The sequence below is a fragment of the Mixophyes fleayi genome, chromosome 4 (genome assembly GCF_038048845.1).
Source record: "Mixophyes fleayi isolate aMixFle1 chromosome 4, aMixFle1.hap1, whole genome shotgun sequence".
Classification (NCBI taxonomy): Eukaryota; Metazoa; Chordata; class Amphibia; order Anura; family Limnodynastidae; genus Mixophyes; species Mixophyes fleayi.
Window position 1 is genome coordinate 196,592,148 of NC_134405.1, and position 12,712 is coordinate 196,604,859.

Below are 12,712 nucleotides of genomic sequence, written 5' to 3' on the forward strand. Positions count from 1 at the left end.
AGATGGCAGAGGAGGGGGACAGCGTGAGAGAGGGCAGAGGAGGGGGACAGCGTGAGAGAGGGCAGAGGAGGGGGACAGCGTGAGAGAGGGCAGAGGAGGGGGACAGCGTGAGAGAGGGCAGAGGAGGAGGACAGCGTGAGAGAGGGCAGAGGGGGCAACGTGAGAGAGGGCAGTGTGCCTGGATGCAGAGGGGGCAGTGTGCCTGGATGCATAGGGGGCAGTGTGCCTGGATGCATAGGGGGCAGTGTGCCTGGATGCAGAGGGGGCAGTGTGCCTGGATGCAGAGGGGCATTTTTGCATACAACTAAATAAGTATTTCTGTCGTGACCTAAATACTTATTACAATTTTTTGACCCAACTAATTCTAAAACAGGACTGCTCAGTAATTATTTTGGAGGGGTGCCTTTAAAAAATTTGGAGACTCTAAGGGTGCCGCGAACTGAAAAAGTTTGGGAACCACTGCCTTAGAATCTTTATCCATGGATATCACTTCCACTTACAATGACTTCCATTCGGCCTCTCCCCATCTCCAAGGAACTTCACCAAAGTATTGGTGGTCCCAATGGCTGCTGTCAAAAACTTGGTATAACCCACATAGCCGTATTTAGACAACATTCTTGTCATAGGAACACATTGCCAAGTGTATGGTGATCTTGTTCCTATAACAGCATGGCTGGATTGTCAGCAAAACGTCATATTGTACCCTCTCAATAAGGGCACATTGATTTGATCAGCAATTTAAAATACGCATGTACAGTATTTCTAAGGAACACACTTTTTTATACTGTATTAACCAAATGCAAATTGGTGCAAGTGTTAGAGGATTCATCACACAAACTGAATTGCTATTTTAAAAAAAAAATCTTATTTTAATACTTAAATATAATACAACCATTTTAGGTGATAAAGTAGAACGCAATCAAAAACATTTAGCATGGTCGGTTAATATAACGTTGTATATAAAAATATTTACTGACCTAGTAGTATTAGTGTTAAAATATATATAAATTCTACACATTTGCTTGGGTTTTTTTTGCACATTGTGCCATATGTAGGATTCTCCTATGCCCCAGTTTTCTCAGGACAGTTTAGATTTTTTCCACTGAAAATCTGTAACTTAGGGGGGAATTCAATTAGCGGCAAAGTGACTTCGGAACGTCCGTGAGACACTTAGCGGCAGAGATTTGACTGAAATCTCTGCTCATCTGAAAATGAATGAAGATTTCTGGCGTAACTGCCGGCAATGTGCGCAGTGTGATGTCCGCTCGCCATATCACCAGTAATTGGATACCTTCCCCCTTGGAATGTAAATATTCCAATAATACTCTCTGGTTTTAGCCAAATTAATATAATTGGTTGGAAGTAAATCATGCAATACTGGTTTCCCTGTTTTCTATTTCAGAACCATGGCATCCTTAGGTTTTCTACACACAGTGAACAACTACACATTCTTCCTATTCTGCAGTTGCAGCTTTCCTCCATGACAATTTAAGTCTGTAGTGTTTTTTTCCGCACAGTGAAACGTAAATGGCTCTACTAATTTTGTTGCTTTGCTTGATAAGACCTCCTTTCTCCTGTTTGTGTGCAACACGCCAGATGAATCCTTTTCACAACATATAGGGATGCTTGGATGTATCTGTGAGAATTTCTGTTCTAAATGTCCTTCTTTTAAACAGCGATTTGAAAGAACTTCTTTTTCTTTGGAGTTTCTCCATTTCATTCTTCTGTTCTGGAACCAGATTTTAACCTGTTGAAAAATAGAGTAATTAGCATATAAAGCAGCATTACGTTAAATGATGTTTAAAAGACTATGGGTATTCTCAATGTTAACTCACAAACAAATAATCCTACTTCTCAAGAGGTGTATTATAATGGTGATTCTTGAAATATTAGCATTTCTTTTCTTTTCTTGAATCCTTTGAGTGTGGATAATTAGTGGTTCGATAAATGTAACTATTACAATTTCCTAAATTATCCTAATTCATACCAACAAGAAAACAAGCCCACACTTCCTTCAAGCACAAATCGCAAATGGAAAAACATCAAATTAATTTAATTTACAGACATATAAACATATCCCCGCTGTCATTATTGTAGGCTACAAATGATTCAATTAGTAATGGGCTCTGTCAAGTGTAATCCAGTATCTCCCAAGCTATTAAAACAAATCTTGCATGAACTATAGGACAAAGTCCTGCATCCCCATATAGGGAAAGCAGATCTCCTTACTATATGGGAGAGCAGAACTTAGAGGGGGTTTTATATTAACAATCTCACTGCTCATTGAAGCTTAATTTTAATGAAATATCCAAATATAACATTTTTGCAATTATATACAATTATATACTCTACCTGTGACTCTTTTAGTGCAAGGTTAACAGCAAGTTTCTTTCTGTCGGCTTTGCTTATATACTTTTGTTTCTGGAACATCTTCTCAAGTGTTTTTCTCTGATGGTCAGAAAAGACTGCTCGTCTTAAGATCACTCTTCTTGCCTTGGAGTTGGAAACTTTTGGTAACAGAGGCAGTTCACTTTCATCTCCTTTTTGAAGATAAAATCATAAATTATTGATTTGGACAGATTTTATCCTTAATAACACAATAATATTAAAGTGTAACCTTTGCCTAAACTTGGGAGCAGCACCAATTTGTTAGATAGGAACCAATTACAGTGTCCTAATGGACTCTGATAAAGGTAAAAAAGCTGAGCTGTCAGTGTCTTACGTGTTAGAGAAACACTTCCCTCCTAGCATGGTAATCTGCTGTAAATTATACCCCATTCATACTGCACCAAAAACCCGGGTTTTTGCAGAGGCACGCAAAACGGGTCTTGGTGCAGTATGAATAGTCCAACCACAAAATCCCGGGTCTAAAATCCCGGGACTTAGACCCGGGATTTTGCGAGGGGTAATTCCCAGGTTGGACCCCGCTCTCCTGCAGTATGAATGGTGCAACCCGTGTAATTCCCGGGTCTCACCATTCATACTGTACAAAAAAAAAAATGGCAAAGTGTAAAAAAATGAATTTAATTAATAAAAAATACATAACAAATGTTTACTTAACTTATTTTCAGCCGGCGGTGTCTCCGGTGCGTTGCCGGCTGTCAGGGGGACCTCTGGGTACTAAAATGACGTCATTTCTAATGGACTAGAAATTACGTCATTTTAGTACCCAGAGGTCCCCCTGACAGCCGGCAACGCACCGGAGACACCGCTGGCTGAAAATAAGTTAAGTAAACATTTGTTATGTATTTTTTTTTAATTAAAATCTTTTTTTACACTTTTTTTTTCTAAAACCCGGGTCGGGCAGGTGCAGTATGAACCCGCCCGACCCGGGAATCTTCTTATCTATACTGCCCTGTGCCCCGGCAATATCCCGGGTTAACAACCCGGGATATTGCCGGGGCGGCAGTATGAAAGTGGTATAAGTGAAAGCGCATGGTTGACATACGTAGTAAAGTATAAAGACTCCAGTTATTTCCTGCGTAATATACAGTTCAGTAAAACACAGCTCTGACATATACAGCATTCATGTCAAATGGTGTCTTTACATTCACTTTAACCTCAAGTAGTACAATGACCACTGAATTCATTTATGTCTTATATGTCAAGTAAATAGTAATGAGCGTGATAATTTGATATAACAAGCGATTCAGGATGCATGAGTACAGGACAATCCAAATGAATGTCTTTACTTGCTCTTTAATAATAAATGCTATTTTTGTAGTGCAAAGAAAATGATTTGATAATGCAAATGCTACATTTCAATTGTTTATTTCTTACAAAATATGAGAAGAAAAGAACTTGTGTAGCCAACCTTGCTGCTAACAGTGCAGTTTAATTACAGAAGTGATGCAAATGGCTTGGGATGTAGTCTGCAATAGTCTAAAACACTGCAGCATTTAATACAAATACTTGTAGTAGATGAGTATAACAGGGGTGTTCTGACAAATAAAAAGTGCAGATCAAATGCTGCAACAGTATAGAACAAACATTATTTATAAATGGTCCCTTACAGTTGCCATGAGAAGTGTCTCCTTAATCTGTACAGCAATATTGATTTGACTTTTTGTGAAAGACCACCTTGGAGTGAGGAAAAGGATTAGTCATGGTTTTCATTTTTCTATTGTCATTCAATACCTCCTTGTTAAATGGACTATTAATAGGACACTTTTCAAAACTGTGCATCCCTCTGGGTTAATAAACAATCCTGGCAGTTGATAATGTGACCTATGTATTCAACCATTTTCTCTATATTCTCATTTCATGCTTTTAATCCCTTTTCAGGTAGTAGAGGTTACAGGAGAAGATGAGCTTAAAAGAGTCTATAAAAGTCATTTTCATTCACTGCTTTATTTTTCAGTCAAGTGTTTAAATGGTGTTCAGAGGTTCCACTGGAATGTGACACAGGATAAAAGATTGCATATAGATCTCCGCTTTATGGTCATACAAAAGGGCAAATGACCCTTGCCAAGGCCTTTTCAGCATGAAATTGTTCCTAAAGTTCATCTGTACGGTGAAAAATTGTGGTTAAGTCGCGTGTGGATGAGTAAAGAGAAAGTGGCGATTGGTCACAGTACTGTCATCCATTCTAATGCAACCCAGGCCCTGTAAGACGCTCTGTGGGAAAGTGTCAGCCCCCTTCAGAGGTGCCCAGAAGCTTGCAGCTCATTAAACTGCCACTATTTGCTGCCTCACTTGTCACAAAGCATTCACTTTAACAGCTCTCCCCATGTAATAAAGTCTGCAATATTAGTATGTAGCTTACTCAAAGAGATTAAAGTTACTTTACCAAATAAATTAAATCAGATTTTTTTTTCTACAAAAGACACAAAGATTCTCTTCACTTAGATCCATTAATATTGGGATAATGCTGAATACTGTTTGCTGGAGGGAAGTACAATGAATTTACTAAATAGAGATTTAAAATTATTACTATCAGTTTGATATATTATGCCATATTAGTTTATTTTATTTATTTTTACTTTATTAATTTATACTATACACATACCTTAATACTATTTCCCCATGTGAACGTATAGCTAATATTAAAAGAACAATGTGTTTAATATAATTTTCTTTATCTTTATTTGCATCTGAAGCACTGGAAGAACATTACGCATTGTGTCAATAATAAAGAATTACAAGAGTTCCACATATTTTGGTAACAAGGAAGCTATTAGCCTCTTGTCTGGCTGGTTTGGTTTCCACTGGGGCAACTTCAATTGTTCAGAGCTACTAAATAGGATAAATCTTCAGAAGGAACACTGAATAAGACTGCTGTGATTTTTCTTTGGAATTAGCTCCTCGCCATTGCATCACCAATTAGCTTTCTAGGACCCATTAAATCCTGCTGCTCTGGTTTACAAAATAAGTGAAGCATTACAGATGAAGCATAAAGACTTACTTGGAAAAGCAGTGGGGGATGCAGGGTGCTGACAGGACCCACCACAGCAAGCTGAGTAGAATGGCAGGGACTGGAGAAATAAGTACTTGGAAACACCTGCAAAACAGTATACATAGATACATTAAATGACTTATCCTGTAGTCTGTCCATAAAACAAAATGTATAAGAAATATAACATAATCATAGTTAAATATAGCAAATATGCATTATGTGCTTTAAAATTATTATTTTTAGTTAAAGTTTAATCATTTCAAACAAATCTAGTTAATAATTACTTAGTGTAAATGTTCTCGTTTTGATCCCGGAATAGTGTTGACATGTACTAGCAGAAATGTATATAGTGTGTAATATGCAGATGGCTGTAGTATCATATATATTGGTATAGTTATACACCCATAGTAACAAACACACTATGTATTTTAAACTTCTAATGGCCAGTGCAGACATAGGGCATTTCAAAGTGGAGATATCTCTTAAGTCTTATAATTGTTTCTGTTGGTTGTTCAGCTGTCCCTCACAACTTTTGCATACCTGCACTCTCTTAGACACATTAATTATACTGTATCAATATATAAATTATATATAATACATACGTCAGTGAGGTTGATTAATACAATGAGGTTCACTGATAAAATGTGTCCATGAAGTTGATTTGCAGTTAGATCCAATTGGTTGTGGCTTTAGAGGTGCGACCTCCTGCCACTGTCCTTGGATAGCTTTGATGTAAATGTGTGTGTATGTGTATATATTCGTTTTGCTATATATATTTCTTTTGTTTGTTATTGGCAGAACCCATTTTCAGTGTCTTTAGGCTTTGTGTCTCCAGAATAGAGTTTGGGATGGATGCACAGGTGTTGTTTATATAGTAGGGTAATGGTGTGGCTTGGATTAGGAATCTCCGTCATGGAAACATACAAAAGAGAAAGAAAGTGGATTTTTTTAAGAGGGTCCACACTCATTTTTAAAATGTAAGGGGGGAATTCAATTGGCCGCGTTACTGTAAAAAGTAATGCGGCCTGAGCACTATTACCATTATTACGGTAATAGTGTGCATAATAACATTATTACGGTAGTTTCAACGCTGGCTTTTTGCTCGCAGCTCCCTGAGTTGCGAGCAGAAAGCAGGGTTAAATTTACCGTAATAACGTTAATAGGTTTAACACTGTGCTACTTTAGGGGGAATTTAATCCTTCCTTAAGCTTCTGTAATTTTATTGGTATATTTTACAATTCATCACATCCCCACTAAACAGTAATTCATTTAAAAGCAAAATATTAAAAACTGATAGTCAAAAATAAAGTGTATCAGAAAGAAAAATGTGAATCATAAAATGCGAACTGGCAACAGGAAATGTAATTATAATATGTTTGTATAATGTGTTTCTCTTGGATCTCAATCCCCTATTTTATGATTCATAAAACTTCAATGATTGTAGTGTTACCTCTTATATATCTAAGTTTCACACCATGAGACGTTTATATATCTCACGGTTATGCAGTCTGCTTGAGAGAATATCCCTGAAGTAGAAAGATATAATGAAAAACAAGTTCTGTGGCTTCTGCGGTTTAAGAAAAATTCTGGCACTTATTTAAACAGTGTCTCGTATCTTCCGCTATCACATAGATTCACACCACTACTCTAAGCCTCCTGCCTACTACGGCAGATTCTCACCCTGACCTCAATGGAACAGTCAGTCACACATTTTCTTAAAAAAAAAATCACTAAAAAGGAAGGTAAGTAACAAAATTCTGGTAGATAAAGTCAACGCGCGTTTCGCTTCCACTTGACCAAGACTGGATTTTTTGCTGCTTTTAAATAAATTACTGTTTAGTGCAGATGTGATAAATGCTAAAGTATATTGGTAAATGTAAAACTTCTGTAATGTTATTTGAATAAGTGTGTGCACCCTCTTGAAAACACCCACTTTCTTTCTCTGAGTATGTTTCTCTGGATTAAATAAGGTGTTAAGGTAGCACCTCAAATTACTGTTATTAATATATACAGAGTAGACCAATTCTGGTGCTGCTAATTGCTTTATATAAGCACTACAACAAGAACAGAGTCTTCGTTATGGCCTGCAGTCAGTGGCGGAACTGCTGTAGGTGCAAAGAGGTGCGGCCACTATAGGGCCCAGAGATGAGGGGAAACTGATGATGCTTTTCAGAAAAGAGTGCAGGGCTCGGGAGGCTACAGAGGCATCACTGGGCCCTACCTACCTAGGTAGGGCAGCTGTACCTAGGTGCCTGCAACTGTGCACACAGTTGTAAATCGCATATCTGCTAGCACTAATTGCTCTCAACCTGTGATAAGGACAAAGATCCTGCATCCTGTTATAGTCAGCTCCAGAAGAGGCCTGGAACTGTGTGCACAAGAGAATGTGCTGTGTTTTGAGGGCTAAATACAAAGCCTTCCCACTGGTAGTCAGCGGCTACAAACAACAATGCTGTAGGAGTTATACAAGCATAGGATTTATTTTATGATAAGATTTTTTTATTTTAATCCCTGAACTGGAAACTTCTACCTGCTAAATAAAGCCAGTTGTATGTTGGTTACACCAGAGTTACTATGACTAAGTTATTAGTTATAAGTCCTCTCTATGCAGGTAGTAAGCACATTTTTATAGTATGTATTCGGTAACGTCACTATCCTGCTGCTGTGGCACCATAGGATTCCTGGTATCATGCACTTGGTTGAAATCAGATATTAGTCAATAGGGAATTGTGCATGAACTCAGAATGCAATCATATAGTCCTGACCAAAATATGAAGACATGTTATTTGGTATCAGCATGCTTACATATAACTGATATCATTGTAGAATGGAAAATCGGCAATAACAAAAATACGCTCTCATAACAAATATTTTGGTGTTTTAGGAACAGTGTGACACCGACCGTCTACATACATGACAGGTTTATATGCCTTCTAGATATCTTAATGCTGTGTGGAGATTACCATAACTAACAACAAGTACAATGTTTAAAAACAACAATTAACATAAGTGAATGTATATACTTCTGATGGCAAGTTTCTGGGTACAGATGAACATAAAACACTTCTTACTACAATCTGCTAAATGCAACTAAGTATTTTCTCTATACAGACATAAAACATAAAATATGAATATGCACAATAGGAGATTTTGGTTTAGAATGGGGTCTGACCCTGGAAAAGGGGCAGCTGGAAGAGTTTTTTTTCTTCTAAAGTGCAGTAATTAAATTCTCAAACACTGGTGGCAAAAACATTTTTTTGCTTTGATAGTGGTAATATTCATCATAAAAAATAGACAAAAATGTTTGTATTGAAAGCATTAAATCCATTACGCATAACTGAAAACTGCATGAAATGGTAGAATTAACTGACAGTATGTATGTCTATTAATCAGCTATATTGTGTTCTACTAGAAGCCAATTTCCATATTTGGACAAATGGTTACCATTATCTCTATAACGTTTAAGAGCATATTTAGTGTAAATTGAACATGTATAACTGACGGTGATTATATTTATTTTCATTCCCTGTTTTCATTTGAAAATCTGTGTTTATACAGGCAGGTACCATAAAACAAAATGCATTATCTCTTCACGAGTTTAAAATAAATATATTTTTAGCAGCATGATACCCCATAATTCAATAAATGTATGTAATAATGTCTGAAAATGTCTTTTTTGAATAAACATATAAAGTATAGTTTCACCCTTTAGCATGATCATTTTTATAAACATATTTACTGCTTGTAAAATAAATGTATGGTAAGAGGCGTAAAGCGTCACATCATAGGACTACATATTTTTTCTTGCAATTTTTTTATGGCTAACATGTTGGTCACAAACAGATATACTTATTTTTCGGGGAAACATTAATTTTTTTATAGTCCAGTATGACAATATTTATTTTTAACACTATGTTTCTTTACCTACAGCAAAGAAACATACAAAAAATATTGATTAGTGATTTTTGGATAATACTTTGTTAGAAATTATCTGGTAGTATACATTAATTAAATGCATAAATTGTAATGATTTACAAACTACTGCATTCATAGGAAAGTTTCCTGGTGTCTGTCCACAAGCACACAATTATCATTTGAGAACAGATGGTACATGCCAGATGTTTCATTGGCTTGCTTCCTGAAAATGGTAAATCATCTCCTCATTAATTAATCAATCACATTATTGTTTAATTATGTGTGAATTACTTTATTTGCACTAAATGAATAAACTTATTATAACTGGAAATTTCCGTAGTGGATTAGATATATATTTCTCAACTGTTCTATGCAGTATAATTATCCGCCTCCATTATTGATATGGCAAAATAAATATCTTTTATGAGCAATTCATTTTTTACTACAGTCTTAGAATAATACAGTAATTAGTCCAGTTATTTGGAATTGATTTGTCAATCTCTTGCAAAGCAGAAGCAATTATAAAATCAACTGTTTTATTAACCTATACAGAAACACAGCACTATACCATAAATTAAATAGATTAAGCTTTTCTATACATCAGTATTTCAGTGGTGGGCTGTGTATTGTATACAAACCTGAGCACCTATTGATCTGGCTATATACCCATCAGGTTATGGGACAATGATTCCCTGGTACAGTAAGTTGGTGTCCTCTCATAGACTGGTGACTCATTAGACACATACCTGTACTATGCTGGAAGGCAGCCCCTGTGTGTGGGTAGGGGGCAGACAGTCCATCTGCCGGGTTAACGAGGTGAACAGCCCATGTTACAGGATATGTACCTCCCAAGGGGCTAATTTGTTCCGCTGCCGGACACAGTGTGACTGGCAAAGTGCTGCACGCCACGGGAACATACTTCATAGCAGGCTGCTCCACATCCCGCAACAGATCGTCTATCAGGAAACTTCTCCCCAAACCTCCACAGCCCTGTGGTACCGGGGTATGGTGGGCTGAAGCAGAACGTCCCATCAGGTCCCAGCTCACAGCATGGGGTGATACAACTCCAGGCATCATCCTAAACGCGAGTCAGACCTTGGGCGACGTTATCTGCACTTTTTAGCAACTTTACTTTAGAGAGCTGATTTGCTGGGGACCAGTAGTAGTTGGGATAAGTCAGTAAATAAGGAAATGTCATTGAATGCTAGTGGCAGATGCAGCCCTATGAGCACTCCACTGATATAAGACAAGGGGCTTTTCTGGGGGAAGGTGTGTCCAACTCATTCATTATGTCAAGTGCGTGTGACATGGACAACAATTAACTGTTGCACATGACTTAAATACTGCCTAGAGCTTTATATTGGATTCTTGCTGTTGTGTGAGGATATTTCTGCTACAACTAAAATAGAAATGATTGGAAGCAGATTATTTAGATGCTAATATACAACTTATAGAATATCTGGTATCAGAGAGTTTCCAAGTGATATGTAAATAATACACAATATCCATTATGATATTTAGTGGTTGCAAATATAAATCCTTTTTTTTGTAATTTTTTTTAATGGTTTCAATAATTATAGATATGTAGAGATAAAAATGTTCTTTATGCTATATGTTGGGCAAATGTTAGTATCCGTTACAAATATATGCAAAATGTAAAAGAGACACTTTACCTATGAATCCAGTATGAAATAAGTATTGTGAATGTGAAATTGGTGAGCTACAAATATTATAATTTGATTTGTATTATTACAAAGGAGGTGCTATAGTATAAAACACTATAGTCTATAAACTTGTAAGTTTAATAATGCATCACAAAAATCAGGTCATTATTAAATCACTGTATAATATAATTGGTGAGAAATTTTTTAAAAAAATTCCTGCAGAATGGTTATCTTAAAATGTTGTTGCCGTAGGCTCAGGCCATGACAGTTTCTTCCCAGTCCAAGACTGATTATTGGCATGCATGAGTACTGGACACCATCAGCAATGACTATGATGGGTCAACTACTAGTTACTATCTTTAAAAAGTATATTTTAATCAACACAACAATAAATTGTTGAATTTATTTGTTTTATAGATTTTGAATCACTGTTCATGTAGGTCCACTCTGTCACTTCAAGAGTTCCATAGCATTTTTTACCAACTTCGTGCAGGTGTTTTGGCTGAGTTTACCAATGCTGTGTAGACAACACTATCATCCAACCAATGATAATGTAGTTCAGTGAAATAACGAAAACTGTATTTCCAAGATTTTCTTCCCTGAATTCCATCATTAAAACCGTAACAAAATAGCAGTAGGTGCAATGTTATTTCCAGACAAAATAGCTAACTAATAGCAACTTTAACTTCATGTAAAAGCAAAAAAACAAAATGCACAATACATTTTTGTCATATTGATGTCACTTTAATACAAAAATATTTTTCTCTAACTGGTTTTATCTTGTTGACTTTAGCAGTACGTGAACTATGAGTGTGTGTAACCTTTTACAGCCTGCCAAAAATGTTGTCTCATTTAAAACTAGTTTCATATAAAGTTCACAGATGAAGTGTGTCTATATCCTGACATGGTAACTGAAAGTATTTCACCATTAGCAGCTCTGTAAAAGTAAAAACTGTTCAAATGCATAAGTGAAATCATGAGCATTGAAGGTCATTCATTTAACTGTGATTTATAAAGCTTTTCCCAGTGAAACTGCTTAAAATGCATAAACAGTTCTGAACAGTAAACAACCATGTCTCTGGATGGAAAAACAGGACCCACATGCTGTGCATGGAAATTGCCCTTAACAACATTGCCTATTGTCTAACCAATTGGAAGCCAAAGGTTACTTGTAATGAAATTTCAAGTTCTCATCAGTTATAAGAAGCAGTACTTCCGTATGTAGATGTTTTGTCAACCGCATTTCTGATTTTGCCTGGGATGAAACAAGGAAACAAGGATTTGTGAATTGGTAAATACTTTGTTACAGTATATATGTCACGTAAACATTTATGACAAATAAATTAGGAACCCTTCATTCTGTAGAATATAAAAATGGAAGCCCATTGTAAAACAATACAGTTCAGTTTTTTAATAGCTTTTTCAAACTGCACCAAATATAGCTTATTTTTTTTTATATTCCTTTTGTACATGTAGTTATCTCCTGATATATCACATTATACCTCTGTGCTACAACAAAGATAAGGTATTTTTTAAAATGCTTTCTATCCACATGGCATTTTAGCTAAGGCTCCATTTAGACCTTTGTGTTGGCACGATCATGCATTGCGATAGACTTTTTCTATTTTTGCACGCTGCATTTTTTATCCATCAACACACATCCTCATTCAGCTGAATGGAATCCAGGTGAATACATGGAAAGTACATAAAAAGGCATTAAACCACATGTGTGTATGAG

General features: G+C 36.3%; 1 protein-coding gene across 1 annotated transcript; it reads right to left on the minus strand.

Moving 5' to 3' along the window:
- Nucleotides 1-920: 920 nt before the first annotated feature.
- Nucleotides 921-10,589, minus strand: DBX2 (developing brain homeobox 2). The gene is made up of 4 exons (XM_075205293.1): nucleotides 10,057-10,589; nucleotides 5,405-5,500; nucleotides 2,353-2,540; nucleotides 921-1,747 (listed from the first exon to the last, which is right to left on the minus strand). Exons 1-4 carry the CDS (start codon nucleotides 10,385-10,387, stop codon nucleotides 1,442-1,444), a joined length of 921 nt encoding a protein of 306 aa, XP_075061394.1. The 5' UTR covers nucleotides 10,388-10,589; the 3' UTR covers nucleotides 921-1,441.
- Between the last annotated feature and the right edge of the window lie 2,123 nt (nucleotides 10,590-12,712).